Source organism: Chrysemys picta, chromosome 11 (genome assembly GCF_011386835.1).
Source record: "Chrysemys picta bellii isolate R12L10 chromosome 11, ASM1138683v2, whole genome shotgun sequence".
Classification (NCBI taxonomy): domain Eukaryota; kingdom Metazoa; phylum Chordata; order Testudines; family Emydidae; genus Chrysemys; species Chrysemys picta.
Window position 1 is genome coordinate 58,424,433 of NC_088801.1, and position 20,047 is coordinate 58,444,479.

The window sequence follows — 20,047 nt, forward strand, 5'->3', positions numbered from 1 at the left end:
ATTCCATGTTACTAAAGGCTGTCGATAGCATTACAGCCCTACAATGTAACAGTGTGGATACACCACGCTAAGAGAAAGCTGAAGATTCATTACCAAAGGAAATGCCCCACATGACAGGGGGCGGCAGAGATGTGCAGCAGGGCTGGCTTTGCTGCGCAGCTCCTTCACTTCTTCTTGTAATTCATGCACCAACCCGAGACATTCTGCATTCCGATCCTGTAACTCATGCAGCTGCAACAAGAAACAGTGGTCATTAATATAGCCAGCAGTCCGCAACAGAAGCAAAGACAGTACTACAATAACCAACAGAATTTACCCCAGGATAAATCTATACAGATGAATATCATTGCAATGCAGTAATTATGTGTACAAAGAACAGAACAAAGAGCATTTCCCTAAAAATTAGCAAGCCGCAATCCAGCCTAGATAACCAGAACTGTGCATATTTACTTGATATAGTCTTCATAACTGTCTGGAGCAGTAAGATCTCTCTCCATATACACCTCACCTGCTTTGAGACTCATGTGGATTGTAAACAGTCAGGATGAGTTTTTAGAAGTACTCTATTCTTTTCCTTCACCCTCTACCCACCATGAGGTTAAAAAAAAAAAAAAAATCCTTGTTCCCCTTCCCCTCCACCTTGCTTTTCTTTTTCTCACCCTATTTCAAATGGATAAACAGAAGCCCCCAGTACCTCTCCTGTCAGCTGTCTCTGGGCATCTTTGGAAGCTTGTAGGTGAAGTTTCAGCTCCTCCTTTTCAATCACATGCTGTAGGTACAAAAAGCAAAGCAAAATAGGATATTCAGATTATTTCCTCCTTTTTTACTAAACAGAAAGTTGTTCCTCTCCAGAACATCCTCTGAAATAACCACATTCCTAAAACAGCAGCCTGTCCCTCAGCCTCTCTGTGTCCTACTGCATGCACACACCTCTTTGAGTTTGTGCTGAAGATCAACAATCTGAGACAAGAGGGTTGAGATCTCTTCCTGATAGCGAATCAGCTCTTCACTCTTTCCTGATAAGTCTTCTGTCATTCTGGCAATTTGAGCATGTGTTTCCCCTAAAAACAGAGTAAAATATACATTCAGTACACAGCATTCCCTGATACACCCTTGGCAAAAGTGAACACTGTAGTCTTCAAAGGACAGTGAAATTCCTAAAGAACCAATTCAGGATGTACAACAGTGGGGCCTTTGGATTGTCAATATAGTGAAAAGCACACAGGGGCCCTGAATGTCTGTGGTTAACCTCATGCCATCTGTGGTTGACCTCACCCAGTTTACCTTGCAGTAAAACCAAAGTGCCTTGTCTCCATGATGTTTTTATAGTGGGACAGCTAATGCATGTTAAGTATGCCAAGGTAAAACACACCTTATTTTTTATCACTGAAGATATAGTTCATAACTTCTACCAACTCCTTCATTAAAGGGCATAGCTCACACCCTGCAAACACTCAAATGGGTCTTTAAAACGGTGCAATAACCAATGGATGAGAAACCCAACCCTGCTCAGCCCAGGAGAGCTTGAAATAAAACAGGGGGGTGATCTTTAAGAACTAGAAACCAGAAAGGGGACAGAGATGCTGTTAGCCTTGTAACAGTGACATGAGGCAAGATACATTTAATTGTATATAATGATTTCTAGAACCTTGGTTACATTATTCATCTTTATGGCAAATTACAACAGATAGTGGGATAACAGTAAATCTATGCTGTTAAGAGATAAGTTTATGTCTAAAATTAGGGATAAAAATAATATACTAGAAAGAGATGAAAAGATGTAAAATAGGAAAAACTTCATCGTGTGCTTCCCCCCTTCCTTTTCTGTGTGTCATCTACGTAGACTATGAACTCTTTGGGCGCAAGATCAATTTTATGAGTTTCTGAAGTGCCTAGCACACCTTTGGATTCTATAAAGTTAAACAAGAGTTGCATCCCTCTTATTGGTGGTACAGTGAAGTGGTATGTAGGACAGAATCTAGCAACCTCCACTCACTGAGGTTACACAGCTTCCAGGAGGATACAATAAAGCAAGTAGACAATCAGATGGGCATTAATCCAGAACACTTGACTGTTATTCAAAATGAGAGCTGGCAACAGTGCAGAGTTCTTTTTAGGGATTACACAAAATAAGAATCTCACAAGATAAGCCTATCTTTCTAGTGAATATGGGAGGAGGCATAGATCAAATGAATACAGGTTAAAGTTTAAACTACCAGATTACCCAATTACCAAAGAAAGGAAATATCACTCCCAACAGCATCAGAGTGTTTACTTGCATTTGTACAAGGATAGTGAAAGTTACATATCTGCAAGTAAGTGCAAAGGAATGCAAGCATTCTTGTCGAGATTTTACTGCAAATGCAGTTGATTTTAATGCTCTATTATGCATTTATATTAGAGGGAGTTTGTGTGTGTTTATGGAGCTATGAAAATTTAGAATGGGTATCCAGGCTATATACTGATCAGTTTAATACTCCCAAGAACAGGTGTCATCTACTATTCAGAATCACAGATGTGTCCTTTACACTGATATCTGGGGAGACTGAAAATCTGTCGGGCAGCTCTCATGAGCACTTAGTTCTCTTTTTTAAGAGCTCAGGTCTGCAAGAGGCATTCAATTTTTGGCAAATATCTATTTTCTTCTTTTGCACAGCTATACTTTGGTCTCCAAACCAAAGCTCCATGCCATAGTGACACTGAAAGAAATAAGTGCTTGTAAACAGAATCATCATTCTGAACTGGTCAAGTAGGTAGACTCGAAACACTGTTCACGGAGGTTTCTGAAACTCATATCTGAACCTGGGGATAGCCAAAATATTCTAAGCACCGGGTGATCAAACACCTTTTCCCTGGTTCTACTATGAGATACAAACTTGATACTCACGGAGCTCTTTGACACAGTCACTGACCAACTCCCTCTCTTTCGCTTCATATGTAATGGTTTCTGTCTTTAGATGACAAGCCTTCAAGAAAATTAAAGAGACATTAACTTAAAAATTACACTTCCATCTGAAAACATTTCATCTGCAGAAATTATAAGTAATATGTAAGATTACTGTCAATGAAAGATTAGAGAACAAAATTTCCCCCATTTTTTTCAATTTGATTATGTTGTGCATTTGACTGTACTTTCTGCTAAGTTTATTTCACTACAGCTAGCTTCCCCTATTTGTGTGGGTTTTCAGCAACTTAAACAAAAACAAACAGAAAATGTGGGTGTGAGAACATAAAATTTGGTAGGGGAACTCAGAAGCAGATGCAGTACCTGGAACTAGACAACTTGAATTTACTGCAAATAGGTGTCCTCAAAACAGAGGAATCCTGTAGTCTGAAAACTGAATGATACGTTAGTCACACCCACAAAGGCCACAAAAGCATTGAAAAACTCTCAGAATAGGGACAATACTTTCCTTTCTCCCACCCTTTCATCTATCTAGAATTGTAAGCTCTCTGGGCCAGAGACCATCTTGCTCTGTAAGTATGTACAACAGCAAGCATACAGAGATCTCCATTTTGGTTGGAGTGTCTGGGTGCCACCGGAATAAAAACAAAATAATCAATAATTGCCTCTCTCCATCAGAGAATATTTGTTTGGGACAATTTGCTGATAATTAGTGCTGGCTTATCAGAAACCTCAATGACTGGGTTTGAAGGTCTATTTCAGAAAAAGGAACTGCAGATAAAAACATTTCCACATAACATAATCACAATGAACTATAAATAGATCTTGGCATTTCTCATGAAATCAGGCCAACCAACAAGGAGCTCAATATGCCTGAGGATATTTCCAAAAGACAAAGGAAATTATAACAGAAAACAATAAAACAATAGAAAAGCCTCAGTTAGAAAGGGCCCAGGCAAAATGGCAGGGGAAAAATTGAACCTATCTTTTAAGTGCCATATTTTTATTATAGGCTGGGCTAGTTGCACCACTTATTACTATAGTTGCCTGACACTCCCCCCATTATAAGACCATTTCCAGTTGCTTATAACTTGGCCAAATTTTAACTGTTTGGGCTGAAAATTTCAATGCGTGTCTGCCTCAAGCCGATTATTTATTTATTTATTTAATAGAAAAATTTAGCCAAAATAGTCCAGCCATTTTCGAGAAGGAGGTTAGGGGAAAATACATTGTTTTGTTCCAGTTAAAAATAATTCTAGGGATCTTTCCTTTTAGAAGCTTTAGTGCCCCAATGCTTAGGACTAGGGGCTTGAAATGTGGCAGTGGGTGGTGGTCTAGAAGACAGGAGGAGAAGACCTTTTTCCTCTCTTTCCTCCACCATAGTGCTTACACCACGGAACCAAGATTTCAGTTCCAAAATACATGCAACTTCAGCCCCGTACTGACACAGGCTTCTTAAAAGGATCTAATATTTTAAATGGACGGATTGGGGCAACTTGGAATTTTAAAAATCATGCTATGCAAAGATATGATGTTGGTTTAAATCCTGTAAATGTTCTCTGTCTCTCTAAACTATTCAAAGAATCACAGGGTCTCCATCTGCCAAAGCCCAGGTGTTTGACTGGGACTTTTAAAATGTGAGACACTCCACAGGAAAGGGAATCCCAGACAGCAGAAGAGACTGCTTTAAAGGAGGTGGGATTGAGTTAATTTTGGTTGCATGATTCAACATTTCTAATGTTCTCCCGTAAATTAGTCGCAATAGGTTTCTATGGCACAGAGCTAATTTGAAATCTGAAATTAATGACAACTTTCATAATGAGAAAGGTTTGTAGATAATATTGGTGATTGACAAGGGCTTAAGTACACGAAGGGGAAGTCAGATAAAGGAGAAAAATAAGGCCTGCAAGAAGACCCAGTTCCCACAGGCCCCATGCCTTAAATTCTGCAACCTGACTAGGTTTTCTTGGGTGCAAAGGCCCAAGCCTGTTGGGAACTACAGCCCTGGGATAAAACAAGATTCTCCGCTCACGCTAGTGATAATAGAGAACACCAAAACAAAAGTATATAACACTTAACTAAGCATCCTAAACCTAAGCAACTGCATGATCCTATTCCTGTAGGATTCCCCCATCCTCTAGTTCTACTAACCCCAGGTTCATTATATTTTGTCTTAAAAATTGGGCCTTGATCCTGCAAAAATTGAATACATGTGCAAAAAATTAAAGATAAGAATATTCTCATTTAAGTCAATGGGATCACTCGTATACATAAAGTGAAACGTGCACAAATCTGTGCATAACTGGGGCTTTAAATTGTAATTTCCTGATCTAGAATACAGACGGACAAACAGTAACTACATAGTCAGATGTCAGCTCAACTGTATTACCAGAAGAATACACCATCACACAATATTGGATCATACAAATCAGCAAGTCCTGCAGGCCAATGTAATTTGGGTGGGTAGTTAAATATGAACCTGCATTATATCACATACTATAGGGAATTCGGGAACAGTTGGATGTAGCAACCTTGCACACTGGCAGAGATGACCCGTGCCGGCCAATAGTGTGGGGGTGAAGTGAGGGCATCTGGCTTCTGCAGTGTTACTGAGAATGCTCAGTCCATGTGAGCATACTCAGTACAAGCCAAGTAGCATATCTGGAGGGGTACATGACCCCGCATACTGTGTGTTACAGAACTTTAAAGACAACTAAGAATAAAGTGCCAAATCTGAAGAATGCAGACCTGGGGTGGGATGGTGTATTTACAGTCCTTCTCAGGTAGAGAAGTCACTCCAGCGAGCATGGAAGCTGGTTTTTATAACATTGTCCTGCAACGTTATGTACGTGGCACATACTAAAAACGAAGCGTACCTTTGATCGGAGAGCCAGGTTCTCCTCCTCCAGTTCCCTGAGTTTGTCCTGCAAGACATCCAGCTGCAAAAGATCATGCGACAGGTTGAAGGAGTCATTGAACCGAAGTGGTGTAGAGCAGCTGGAGTCTGTCTCACTTTCCTCAGAAGCAATTGAAACAATACGAAGCAACGCATCTTTCTTCGATAGTTCATGCTGCAGCTGGTTAACCTATGTTTAAAAATATAATTTGTTTACAAAACATACCTAACATTGCAAAGTATTATAGTATATTATATAGCTTTTGAATTCTTGGAACAAAACTTGGTCCAGTTTAAACTGAGGTAAAAACAACCCCAAATATTATGACAAGATTTTTATTTATTTTTATGCTGGAAATTCAGTTTTGTCTAGCTTTGAAGACTATGTTGCTATAGAGGAAGTGAAATTATGATGTCATAAGAGACTGGAACTAAGAACTTATGTAAGAAAAGCCAAGGGAACATAATTACAATGATCTCCAATATGATGAAAGCCAGAAGTTGGAGCCTAGCTGGGGAGTCCAGGATGGGCTCCAGCTTCCAGCCTGGCCTGTGGGGCCTCGGGGGGGGAAGAGGAGAGGCAGGAGGCCAGGCCCGTCCACTTTCAAAAAAGTGGGAGGGCCATGGCCCCTTTGCCCCCGGGCCTCCCCTGCTCCAGCGTCCCTGGGTCATATCTTCAAAGTTAGGTGTGTGCAACCTCGCACTTCCAAGTTCTGGCACAAATATCTGATGTGAATACACAAACTAAGTCTTTGAACAAACATGTGGCCAGTTGTGAGCACACATTTGGTATCCGTATGCTGACTGTGCTTGCAGTTGTGCTCATTTCACTGAAAAATCTGGCTGTGGGATGCACTGGTCACGTCAACAAGGGGAAAATGTTTTTGATATAGTTTATAATCCAACAACCTCTTGGTGCCAACTATCAATGGACACAGGGGGTGCATAGGAATTTACAGGGATCCCATGGTGAGGTATATGCATAATAGCTCACCAAAAGATGGCATGTGAGATCTCTACAGAGACCCAGTAGCGCATTGGTGATCATAATAATTTATATATATATATATATGTGTGTGTGTGTGTGTTTAAGGATAATTAAGGAGTTATGCATCTATTCTGAAAATTATGTTCTTAAGGTTTTAGAGTTAAGGCATGTTACCAGGAGGTGACACACTTCGGACATGTTCCTTTCAGGCTGGAGCTTATCTCCACTTATCTCCCTGTCTGGTCACATGTGCCTCACAATGCAGGTCTATTTTCATACTGAGCCACAGGCAGGAGAAAAGATTGCAAAAATCTATGAGAGGAAATTCATAGGAGAAAACAAGACAGCAGGGGGTGTCCTGTTTACAACTAAAGACAAAAAATTGTTAGGCTTGAATCTGCGGGTACAAAGAAACACACAGAATCCATCACCAAGGATGCAAGCTAACAGTGTCTTTGTTTTGTGAAAGGAGGGTCACAGTCAGCCTGTCTGTAAATGCTGCAAGGATTCTGGGTGAGCAATATTCCACAAGATATGTGAGTATCTTGTTAATTAAGTCAAGGCTCTAGAATGTGAGTAATGATTTTGTTTTATAAGTGGGCTTGGCGGGATCAATTTTTATTTGTAACTTAAGTGTTGACTGATGATTTCAGCGCACACACATGAACCAACAAATATATTTCCATTGATGATGATCAAAAGATACAGACAGGCTGTCATAACTATAAAGGGAAGGGTAACAGCTCTCCTGTGTACAGTACTATAAAATCCCTCCTGGCCAGAGACTCCAAAATCCTTTTACCTGTAAAGGGTTAAGAAGCTCGGGTAACCTGGCTGACACCTGACCCAAAGGACAAATAAGGGGACAAGATACATTCAAATCTTGGGGGGGGGGGGGGGGGGGGGGAGGGGGGGGGGGAGGAGGGAGGGAGAAAGGCTTTTGTTTGTGCTCTTTGTTTGGGAAGTCGTTCGCTCTTGGGACTGAGAGGGACCAGACATCAATCCAGGTTCTCCACATCTTTCTAAACAAGTCTCTCATATTTCAAAATTGTAAGTAAACAGCCAGGCAAGGAGTGTTAGTTTTTACTTTGTTTTCTCAAGTTGTAAATGTACCTTTTACTAGAGTGTTTATCTTTGTTTGCTATACTTTGAACCTGAGGCTACAGGGAGGTCCTCTGAGCTCTTTAAGTTTGATTACCCTGTAAAGTTATTTTCTATACTGATTTTACAGAGATGATTTTTACCTTTTTCTTTAATTAAAAGCCTTCTTTTGAAGAACCTGATTGATTTTTCCTTGTTTTAAGATCCAAGGGGGTTGGAACTGTATTCACCAGGAGTTGGTGGAAGGAAGGAGGGGGAATGGTTCATTTCTCCCTGCTTTAAGATCCAAGGGGTTTGGATCTGTATTCACCAGGGAATTGGTGAAGAGTTTCTCAAGGCTTCCTAGTGAAGGGAATTCACTTGGAAATGGTGGCAGCGAACCAGATCTAAGCTGGTAGTTAAGCTTAGAAGTTTTCATGCAGGCCCCCACATTTGTACCCTAAAGTTCAGAGTGGGGAAGCAGCCTTGACACAGGCAAAAAACAAAATGCTGCATCTGAACTTATCAGAGTTTGATTTAAGGCTATTTGCCTTGTATATTTTGACATATGCTATCGAACGATGAACTGTAGAGCGACACGGGGGCCTGCCAGGCCTAGAGGGGAGTGCCGGTGCTGCCGATGGCCAGTGGAGTTGGGGAGCTGACCGCAGGGAGGCACAAACGAGGCCTCTTCACACTAAGGGCTGGTGGCAGCAAGGTGCCTCACAGCCCTGGGTATCCCTGGCAAGTGTCATACTTTGGTAACAATTTCATCCTTCATTAGTTCCTCTGTTGAGATGGCAGCACGTGAGATGGATTTGAGCAACAGTGGAAAAAATGTTACACGAGACTGAATAAACACGGAAAGATGGATGTGCTTGTGTTTAAAGCATAAGATGGAGGCAGAATTTGGAAGAGATTCCAGGTCTCATGCTACTGACTTCTGTGATCCTGAGCAAGTCACTTCATCTCTTTGACTGTTTCGTCATCTGTAAAATGGGAATAATACCTCCTACTTCACAAGGGTGGGGGAAACTGAATTCATTGTTTATAAAAATACACTGAGGTTCTTGGATTCAGAGATAATAAGGTCAGAGGGGACCATTATGATCAGCTCAACTTCCTTGAAAACTATTCTAAGTGTGTATTATATTTACAAAACAATATATCACATTCACCCTAAATGACCACTGTACTGAATTTTCATAGCTGGATATTGGAATAATGCACTTGACTGGAATACTTCCGTTTAGATAAATAAGTTTTTTGTTTGTTTTTTTAAGGATCCCCCTGTGGCTGTAGAGTAAATGCAATTACGTGCCTCTACACATTAAAAAAAAGAAAAAGAAAAAACCCTTTACCCTACATATCCCTCATCTCTGTTTTAAAAATCACTCACTTGGTCAAAGGCTTGTCCCAGTTGTTCTTCTAGTACTTCATTCTGTTCTGTCAGGGCATGGTTCCGCTTAAGAAGGGCTTGTCCAATTCGAGCTGCTAGCTCCAGGTCCCGATCCCGCTGCTCACAAATACCAGGAAAAAAAAATCTTTATTTTTGATCAGACTACATTTAAATTCAACCTAAATTTAAATTCAGCCTAATTAATTTAAGATACTTCTGCCTCATTCACAAAGGCCAGATAATATAGGATGTGCCCCCAACTCATTTTAAACTGCACTGACAGGAAACTACTGCAGCAATCCATGCCAGTGCAGTGTTTCTCAAACTTTAACCATTTGGGATCTAGAATACACACTGGTTTCCTGACATGACTCATCCATTCCCACAATCCTTTGCAACATCAGAGAACTGGGGTCACATTAAAAAAAATTAATTTTGGGTGCTGGAATTTTTTATTGTGGTCCTGCGTGGTTTGATGTGGGGACTTTAGAGTTGCTACTGAGGCATCATTTTAAAGAGCTGTAGACACCAGCTCCACCGTCTCTGAAGCACAGCTTCCCTCGGAGTAGAGCATAGGTCTGGGAATGGGAGAGTTATGAAGGGGACAGAGTAGAGGTAGCAGAAAGAAGAGAAGGGAAGGAGCAAGTTGCTACCTTCCTCCTCCTTGTCATGGGTTCCCACTAGGTGTGCAGGATTTCGCCAAGTTATTTTGTTTCTCAGCTGGTGCAGTTCACTGGGCGCTCTCATGCCCCATGACCCGCTGTTTGAGGAGTCCTGTGCTATCGTGTCTAACGACTGAAAGGCAAGAGGCATTTCCTTTTCTCCCTTTAAGTGACAGCGGCTGCTCATTGGAGAAACAATGCAGACAGGTGGGTAAAGGAAAGCTTGTATCCAAATGTATGGTTAGCTCACTACAAATTAATACAACAGTAAGTGGAGATGACTGTACCTCAGCTAACAGATGTGTGACCATGTCAACGTCATTGTAGGTTTTTGTCATCTGCTCCACTCGGTCTGTGCCGAGAACTGAAAACCAAACCCAGAAACATTCACTGAAGTAGTTTATATACAAGTAGAATACAAGCAGGGGTAGATGTAAAACTCGCATACATTACCTAACCAGTATGCAACACAAGGATCTTTGAGAGGATTAACAAGCAGGCTAAGAATATTTAGCTTAGGAAGCACTGGAAAGTTTGAGGAAACCCATTTGAGGCAACACACACAAAGCTTGATCCAGGGAGGTGCAACTCCCAGTTAAGTCAGCTGAAGTTGAGGGAGTTCTGCCAGAACCTCTCAGAATTTGGTCCTTACTGAGGTAAGTGGGGGGGAAATCAATTATCTGGATGAAGCCCAACTATTGAACGATCTGGTTTGCACTGCAGTTGATTGCAGGAGGGGGCAGTCTTGCATACCCCATGTGGCTGAGGATGTCTGTGGGCTTTACCCTTGAAACACAATGAAATCAAGGTGACTGTGTGGTAGTTACAAGCAGGAAGACAGAAAAACCTTAGGGCACTAAGATCACTGGGACTAATTCATGCAAGTCCTGTAATGTGTGTGTTTACAGGATCAAGCCTAAGGTTACATGGGATAAGAGGAAAACATGCATCATTTAAACCTCCAGATAGTCTATTAGCGTAAACTCGTTGGAATGGTAACCATGTCTTCTTTGGAAAGCTAATGTCTTAATGAGCTTTTACATGCTGTTTAAAACTATTAAAAATAATAAGTATTACTGAGAAGTGAAACTGCACTTTTAAAATACTTTAAACACAGGGTTGAGTCAGGAAGAACTTCTAAAGACTAGGGAGGAATCAATGATTACGAGGATCAAAACTGAACATCAAAAACATGAAGTACCAGCGTCTGCCATCTCCTGTCCTTACAAGAAAAAGATGAAAATGGAAAAGAAACCTGAATTACCTTGTGCAAATTTCTGAGATCCAGCCAAAGAGGAGGGGGGAAGTTCAACAAGAGCTAGGATAGCGTAAAATGAAAGACAGAAAAAAGGGTGAGAGGAGAAGAGAGAAAGAATTAGAAGTTAAGAAAATAGATGAGTGTGAATTTGTTTTTCAGTGACTATTGTTGATGCATGCATTTTATATATAAAATCATAATTTCACACTTCTAAAAACCTTCCAAAGGATCCTACAGCTCTTTACCAACAGTAATGAATTATGTTTTTAAAGTATCAGCTTATTATGTGATACAACCACCAACAGGGGAACTATGCCCTGGACTTGGAGGGGATGGGTATAGGTGGTGGCCTCCACTCACCAGAGCTTTTCCATTTATAGCTTTCATGATCCGAAGCCATAAAGCAAGCCGCAACACAATTAAAGTAGCAATAAAAGTTTAACAGAGCCATGAAACTTTTCCATCAGACAAATGTCTCTGTGAACCTGTGCTGAAACTACTCCTTGCAAATGGTATTTTTTTCTATCAGCAGTCATACCCCCTTTCCTCAAGAAAGTTGGCCATTGCTTGATTTGCATTATGTAAGTGGCTTTAAACTATTTTTTTTTATATAAATCAATACACACACACACATACAGAATATAGACTATGTCCATTCTGGGCCTCATACTTAACTGTGACTCAGGGATGGAGTAAAGCAGATTTGGTATTCAGTCTGGAAGAAGTAATTATGCAGTGAGTTGCAAAAGAGAGGAGAAAAGGAAAGAATAGCAAAGGAGAAGCACAAAGTTGCACTGAATTGTTTTCTAAAACACTTTCCTAAAAAGTGAAACAAACCAACCCCCTAAATCAAACCTTTTTCACCCAAGTAGCTCAGCAGGCATTCCCCCCCACTCCCCCCAGTTCTTTCAGTTTCCATTACACATATGTATGTATGTATGTATGTATGTGTTCTAGTCTTAGTTCTCATAATACTGGATATATAGCATATGTATCTTCCTGTGATCTTATTATGTGCTTTATTCCTCCTTGCTTGTCTCTTTATACCTCCATGACTTTTAGTTCAAATATAACCAGGCTTCCATAAGCATGTGTCAGCTTGCATGAGTTATGTTTTCAAAGTAATACATTTTTTCATTTACATAAATACTTATGGATTGAACAACGTATATATCATTGTTTCCAAATGATCCTATGACCATGTGAAATACACAAGTGCTCCTACGCCTCTGATGTATGTACACACACACACACATCTAGTCTGCAACCCACCATGTACATTACACATGACAAATCACTAGGAATCATTAAGATACAATAATGTCTGTAGCACATCCCTGTATACGGGACCCCCTACAAAAAACAACCCTGAACAGAAAAACAAGGATTCCCTTGTGCAGCCCAAAGACATTTTTCTTTTCCCTGACACACTATACCTACTTAGGACACATCATGCCAGGCATATTTTCAAAGGCAAGTTCAGAGAAAAGCAGAGCTCTCATTTAACCTCTCTTGTTTAAAAGCCTTTAAAATACCTTTGACAAAAATATTAACTAATTATTCACGTCCTGACAGAAATGATTAACAATTCACTGCAGTCAGTACTTTTATTCTGTTTTGTATTGTTTTTTTTTGGGAACTCTGAACTTATTGCAATGTAAATTACAAATTGTGTTTCTGAGCAAGACAGAATCAGAAAAGCTTCCTTATCACTTGCCAAATATTCACCAGGTTGGATTTGTTCTACCATTTTAACAAGAGTTGCCTGTACCTACTGAAAGGAGAAGAGACTCCAAAGCAGGGGTAAGTCAGTAGGCAGACTGCGGGCCAAATCCAGACCGCCAGATACTTTTGAAGGGACCCCAAAATCTTTTTATTTATTTATTATTATTGTCTCTGGAGTCTGGACCTTGACTATACCTTGACCAATGAATTTGGAAACTTACCAAAAAATAATTGACTACCCCTGCTCCAAAGCTTCATTTTACTCTCTAGTCTTGATGATTCAGGTGCCCACTCGCACACAAGCGTCAGCCATTGCAGGTGAAAGAGCATAAACAGCTCTGTTTTGGTAGATGTTCCTACCATGCCTGATTTTAACCAGATCTGGTCAGTGTCCTAATCAGTATTCACCCTTCTTAGTGAAGGTTTACATTCAGTACATGGCTGCTATATCCAGCCAGCTTGGGGTTTCCATTCTGCACAAATACATATTACCCTGGTAACTGATAAGTTATGGAGAGAGAATGGCTTTGGTGCTTTGCTTCATATTCTCAATATTTCCAGAAAGCTTAGGACCGTGATCACATACAGTTTGTTACACTTTCCTCTCTCACACACTCACCTTGCATAGCGAATGCTGTAAGCAACTCTTCATTTTGATTAGTGTCCTTGTTATCTAGTGCCATGTTGCTGTCTCCATTCACATCTACAAAGTAGAGGTGAAGAAAGATGCTTTGTAGCAGAGGATTAACTAAGCTAGTATCTCCTGTTGCAGCACTGATTCCTCCTGCAGCTCACTGAAAGGCACTCCTCCCAGTGCCTACGCAGTGGTTTATTAGAGAACATGCCTTCAGGCAGCAGTGGCCATAAAAAGGAGGAGCTTAACAGCAATAATCTAGGGTTTTCCCAAGATTAGGGTGTAACGCTATATAGACATTGGGAATTGGCCTGCATTACGTGCTTCGGACGCTTTATCAATCGCATTTTCTTTCCTACCAGCACAAGACAAAACTTTAACCCCAAACTTATCAGAAATAAGCTGGTATAGAATTGTGGAAATCAAACCTAGCAACTACTTAGATATTATGTAGCAGATTACACTTTAAAAATGTACTCATACTTTGCTTTCATAATGTACCTGTAACACAAAACATCCCTGAAGGATAGGATGATTGTAATCTAGTTCCACAGTTTTGGACCAATCTCTTGCCCCCCAATTGTTCTAACATACAGAAGAGACAAGGTGGGTGACGTAATATCTTTTATTGGACCAACATCCAGAAAGCAATGTATGTTTGCATTTCAGTGTGCTTGATTCTTTCCCACTGATATGTGACTAGACAAGGTATAGTTGGTTTCTACTAGGAATCACTTTGCACTGGATCAGTTGATTAAACTAGATGGAATAATCCAAAGGGATATGTTCAATGTAAAGACCAAAATTTCTCCTCTAATCACCTCCTTCAGACTCATTATCTCTTCTGGTTTATGTCCAGACACACACATTTATGTCCTAATGATAATCAGTCTGAGCTCTGGTATTCCCCAATGCATTTAAAGTTTTAGAATTCCGTCCAGTAAACAATATCTTGTCTCAGATTTATCTGTGACGTTCACAGTGGGCTTGTCTTCACAGTAATAAGTTCTACGAGGGTGTGATTTCTAATGCATACTAATGTGTTCCGATTCGGGGAGGAGATCCTCGTCAAGGAGGAGAAGGCGATTTAGTAGGATCTGGGCAAGGATCTTCCCTGCGATGGAGAGGAGGGCAATACCTCTGTAGTTCCTGCACAAAGATTCGTACCCTTTCTTGAATATTGAAATAATATTGGCGTTCTTAAAGTCAGGTGGAATTTCTTCACAGGTCCAGATTTTGTCGAGGAGTTGGCAAAGTTTGTGCTGGAGCATTGTTCCACCAGCTTTAAAAACCTCAGCTAGGATGCCATCTGGGCCTGCTGCCTTATGATATTTTGTCTGGGTGAAGGCATGCTGGACTTCCTCAGAAGATGGGGGAATCAGCAAAGTGTTCCATTACCGAATGTTGTGGAATAGACTTGATGGTGTCTTCAGAGACCGTGGATTCACTGTTTAGTAGGCTCTCAAAGTGTTGTTTAATGGCCGCATTTTCCTTGAGGAGGATGGAGCCATTCTGGGAATGTAAAGGGGTTGAGCGTTTGGCCCATATATAGCTTCTCATGTTGTCCTAGTCTCTATGAAACCCTGAATCTCAGAGGCCTTCTTTTGCCACCACTTAGTTTGGATGTCACTTAGCTTCCTTTGGAGTTTGGCTTTGCGCAGGTAATAAGCCTCATGTTTTCATTGGTTAGAGGAATCATTTTGCCAGTTACAGAATGCAGTTCTTTTCTGTTGAATTAATGCTAGGATTTCCTCGTTGTTTTCGTCAAATCCGTCTTGGTACAGGTGAGTGGAATATCCTATAGTTTCAGCACATGCACTGTGAATGGTGTTTTTAAGTTGATCCCAGTGCTCTTGAATGTCAATGATGTTATCAGGCAAATTAGAGAGTTTCTCAGACAGGTGTTGCTGGAAAATCTCGCAGCTGGCTTGGTCCTGAAGTGCATTGACATTGTACCGCTTTCACTTAATCTTTGGGTGTTTGTGCTGTGGTGGAGCTGCAGGTACATGACTGATCTTACTAATCGATGGTCTGTCCAACAGTGATCTGTACCTCTCATGGTTCGTGTTATACAGACATCGGCGTAATCTTGAGCTCTGACTATAACAGTCAAGGAGGTGCCAGTGTTTGGACCAAGGATATTTCCAGGTGGTTTTAAATTTGTTACTCTGCCTAAAGATGGTATTTGTGATGAGCAGATTATGCTCCACGGATCTGGTGAGGAAGAGAATACCAGTGGGGTTTACATTTCCTACTCCTTCTTTGCCTATTGTACTGCTCCAGAGTTGGGAGTCCCATCCGACTCTGGCATTAAAATCTCCCAGGAGGATGAGATTATCTGCCTTACATGTGGCTGTCCTGTTATGCTTATAAGAAGCACATGGGATCTTTTTTAGGGGAAAAGGCAATACACCATGTTTATTGAAGATACAACAATATGCATATGCATTTAATAACACTACACACACACACACACACGTGATCACGGGTAGGGAGGAGCTGGGTTCCATCGGTCACGACATGATGCACCCGGGAAGTCTTGGCATGTAGTAGTAGGGTTTTATGTTTGTATTTTGTAGAATTTAAAATAAAGAATAAAAAATAATAATAATGTAGCATGTATTAAATGTACTGGTGTAGAATTTTATTATACTTTGCCAGCCACCCTTTTTTTTTTTGGTTTGATTTTTTTGTGCTGCCATTTATGAGCAGGTTTTTTTGTTTTATTAGTTTGGTAATTTGCATTAACACAGATGCGTTTTGGCTTGCCTTTGGATTTAAAGCCACTAGCAGCTCAGAGACTCTGTTTTAAAAAAAGAAGAACAGGAGGACTTGTGGCACCTTAGAGACTAACAAATTTATTAGAGCATAAGCTTTCGTGGACTACAGCCCACTTCTTCGGATGCATATAGAATGGAACATATATTGAGGAGATATATATACACACATACAGAGAGCATAAACAGGTGGGAGTTGTCTTACCAACTTAGGGTTAGGGTTAGGGTTAGGGTAAGACAACTCCCACCTGTTTATGCTCTCTGTATGTGTGTATATATATCTCCTCAATATATGTTCCATTCTATATGCATCCGAAGAAGTGGGCTGTAGTCCACGAAAGCTTATGCTCTAATAAATTTGTTAGTCTCTAAGGTGCCACAAGTCCTCCTGTTCTTCTTTTTGCGGATACAGACTAACACGGCTGCTACTCTGAAACCTTTCTGTTTTAAAAGGGACACAATTAACTTTTACCAGAGTTTTAATTGTTTATTTTTAACTTTTGCTTTTAAAACACAGCGATTTGAAAAAGAGAAAACAACCTATTGTGGCTCCCTTTGGAGCCCTAACAGGATTTTAATTAAGTAGTATGGTATGTTTTATTTTATTTTTTTAATAATATATATTGTACATGTTTTGGGGAAAATGCAATTTTTTTTATAGTTGAACTTATAACATTAGCCATATTAATTTTTATATAATGTGTAACTGGGTTTTTTTGTGCTTACAGAGTTTTTATGTACCCTTATAAAAGTGACAGTTTAATTACACAGAGCCACCTTAAGGCTCAGTGTGGGGCATTGTGTTTTTTTTTTTTAACTATAGCTTTTATTTGCTATTTTGTTACTAAAAAACAAATCCAGATTTTTTTTTTTTTTTGGTTTTGACTGCCCTGCTGCAGCCATGACTTTGGTCTTTTTAAAAAAATATTGAACTTATAAAGCATTACCTTAAGGGTTAAATGCTAAATACCAAAGCCAAACAACACTAGTTACCTGTGTTTGGCAAAAAGTGTTTTTTTTTTGGTTTTGCAACTTTGAATGAAAGATTCAAATGGATTTTAGTGATAATAGTGATATTATTTAAAAACAAAACCAATTTATTTACAAAACAAGAGTTTTACAAACCAGGAACGCTGGTTTAGGTTTTAAACATTCCACGTATTTACACACTTTTTTTTTTAAACATTTTTTATATTGTTTAAATTTTTATACAGTTGTACATAGATGACATTTGTATATATTTGGAAGCAGTTAAGTTTTAATAGAAATCCCTTATTTTTTTTGCGAATTTGACTAAGTTGTTTATAGTTAAATGATTTAAATTTGATTGTATTTTTGCCTGCCTTATTTACAGACATTCCTTTGTAAAAGGGCCCATTTTTTCTTTAGAATGGCTGCAAAGAAACAAATATTTTTTTTTAATAACACTTTTGAAACATTTTTATAATGTTTAATTGCTTAATTTTTTTTGCCTTTGCAGAGTTAACCTTTTTTTTTTTTAAATTACTTGCTTATTTTTTAAAATGACACCTTTATTAACTTAGATTTTACTATTTTGAGTATTGTTTTAGGGATTTGAATTTTTTATGCTTATACTTACTTTATTTTATTTTTGCCATTATGCCCTTAGGGCTTTTAAAGTATTTTTAAATATTTTTATTTGTTGCTTGCCTGCTTGTTTGGGCCTGATTTTGCTTTTTTTTTTAAACTGAACTGTCCCTTTTTATGGACACAGGCTTTGTTTTACTACTAAGTTAGCAAGAGGGGTGGGATCCTTAACTAGCCCCCACCAGTCCTGGTCCCTTTTTTTAAAACATTTTTTTTTAATTGTGAAATTAGCACAATTTTACTTACAAAAATTACTACACTGCCCAAATTCCTATGTTCTTCAGCGTTTGGTTTAACAGAGCAACATCTGTTTAAAAGGAGTAATCTCTTGAACAAAGTATTATATTTGGATTGCTGCCTTTTAAACATTACCTATGCAATTTTCCCCTGACAGATGGGTAGGAGTGAGGACTTTAACCCTTTTTTATGGCCCGGCACTTTTGTGACTGGGGGTGTATATACCTAGACAGTTTGTATATATTTTATTTGTATAGTTTTTTCTGACAGACAGGTCGGAGCAAGGACTTTTTTTTTTTTTTATTGCTCAGCACTTTTACGACCGGGGGTGTGCACATGTGAATGATTGATTACTTTATATGTATGGTATACCTTTTAGCAATATTTAGCAGTATTTTTAATAATTAGTGCATGTTTTCCCCCTTTGCAATTCTCCACCAAAAAATTATGCTTATAAGAAGCACATGGGATCTTTTTTAGGGGAAAAGGCAATATGCCGCGTTTATTAAAGATACAACAATTAGCATATGCATTTAATTACACTACACACAGTTCCACCAGTTGATGTTATAGTTACCAGCTTAGAGTCCGGATCCATGATGGGTTGGATCACAGAAACCCCCTTGGGAGCTGCCACCCAATGTGCAAAGACTACCTCTGCTCCTGTTTTCCCTGCCAGCTCAGGACTCCAGCACCCTGTCTTGCTGAGCCAGACACTCCCATCTGCTCCAACACAGACCCAGGGTCTGAATCACTTGCCCCAAAGCTGCAAGTTTACCTGAAAAACAGGTCACAGAAGTGTGCTTGTCTTTAGCACTCAGATGCCCAACTCCCAATGGGGTCTAAACCCAAATAAATCCGTTTTACCCTGCATAAAGCTTATGCAGGGCAAACTCAAATTGTTCGCCCTCTATAACACTGATAGAGAGATATGCACAGTTGTTTGCTCCCCCAGGTATTAATACATACTCTGAGTAAATTACTAAATAAAAAGTGATTTTATTAAATACAGAAAATAGGATTTAAGTGGTTCCAAGTAGTAACAGACAGAACAAAGTAAGTCACCAAGCAAAATAAAATAAAATGCGCAAATCTATGTCTAATCAAGCTAAATACAGATAATCTCACCCTCAGAGATGCTTCAGTAAGTTTTTCTCAGACTGGACACCTTCCAGGCCTGGGCACAATTCTTTCCCCTGGTACAGTTCTTGTTGCAGCTCAGGTGATAGCTAGGGGATTCTTCATGATGGCTCCTCCCCCTCTGTTCTCTTCCACCCCTTTATATATCTTTTGCATAAGGCGGGAACCCTTTGTCCCTCTGGGTTTCCACGCCCCACCCCCGGAAAAGCACCAGGTTAAAGATGGATTCCAGTTTAGGTGACATGATCACATGTCACTGCAAAACTTCATTGCCCGCTTGCCAGCACACACACATATAGGAAGACTCACAGGTAAACACAGCCATCTGCAGACAATGGTCCTTGTTAATGGGAGTCATCAAGATTCCAAACCATCATTAATGGCCCACACTTTACATAATTACAATAGGCCCTCAGAGTTATATTTCATATTTCTAGTTTTAGATACAAGAGTGGTACATTTATACAAACGGGATGATCACACTCAGTAGATTATAAGCTTTGTAATGATACCTTACAAGAGACCTTTTGCATGAAGCATATTCCAGTTACATTATATTCACTTATTATGTTTTTATAAAACCATATAGACTGCACAACGTCACAGGATTAATCTAGTGGCCAGCTAGATTGATCACAGGTACGGAGGAGCCGGGTGCCGTTAGTCGCGACACGATGCTCCAGGGAAGTCTTGACCGGACGAACCCAAAGTTTTATGGCAAGGCACCCTGTTTATATA

At 39.7% G+C, this 20,047-nt stretch overlaps 2 protein-coding genes across 6 annotated transcripts in view; both read right to left on the reverse strand.

Moving 5' to 3' along the window:
- The window catches only part of LOC135974151 (serine/arginine repetitive matrix protein 2-like), a 994,828-nt gene that overhangs the window by 778,254 nt on the left and 196,527 nt on the right, over positions 1 to 20,047 (reverse strand). The gene's annotated exons all lie outside the window — the stretch shown is intronic.
- Positions 1 to 20,047, reverse strand: part of TRAK2 (trafficking kinesin protein 2) — a 65,187-nt gene that overhangs the window by 11,999 nt on the left and 33,141 nt on the right. For 2 of the 5 annotated variants that reach the window (XM_024104049.3, XM_065560907.1), the window contains 8 exons: positions 13,533 to 13,616; positions 10,218 to 10,294; positions 9,269 to 9,385; positions 5,782 to 5,991; positions 2,888 to 2,966; positions 931 to 1,061; positions 695 to 769; positions 94 to 231 (listed from right to left, as the gene is read on the reverse strand). In XM_024104049.3, coding sequence (XP_023959817.1) covers positions 94 to 231; positions 695 to 769; positions 931 to 1,061; positions 2,888 to 2,966; positions 5,782 to 5,991; positions 9,269 to 9,385; positions 10,218 to 10,294; positions 13,533 to 13,616 — 911 coding nt within the window. Of the gene's footprint in view, positions 1 to 93; positions 232 to 694; positions 770 to 930; positions 1,062 to 2,887; positions 2,967 to 5,781; positions 5,992 to 9,268; positions 9,386 to 10,217; positions 10,295 to 11,194; positions 11,249 to 13,532; positions 13,617 to 20,047 lie in introns of all 5 variants that reach the window. The other 3 variants (XM_065560908.1, XM_005306248.5, XM_005306247.5) reach the window with 2 other exon arrangements.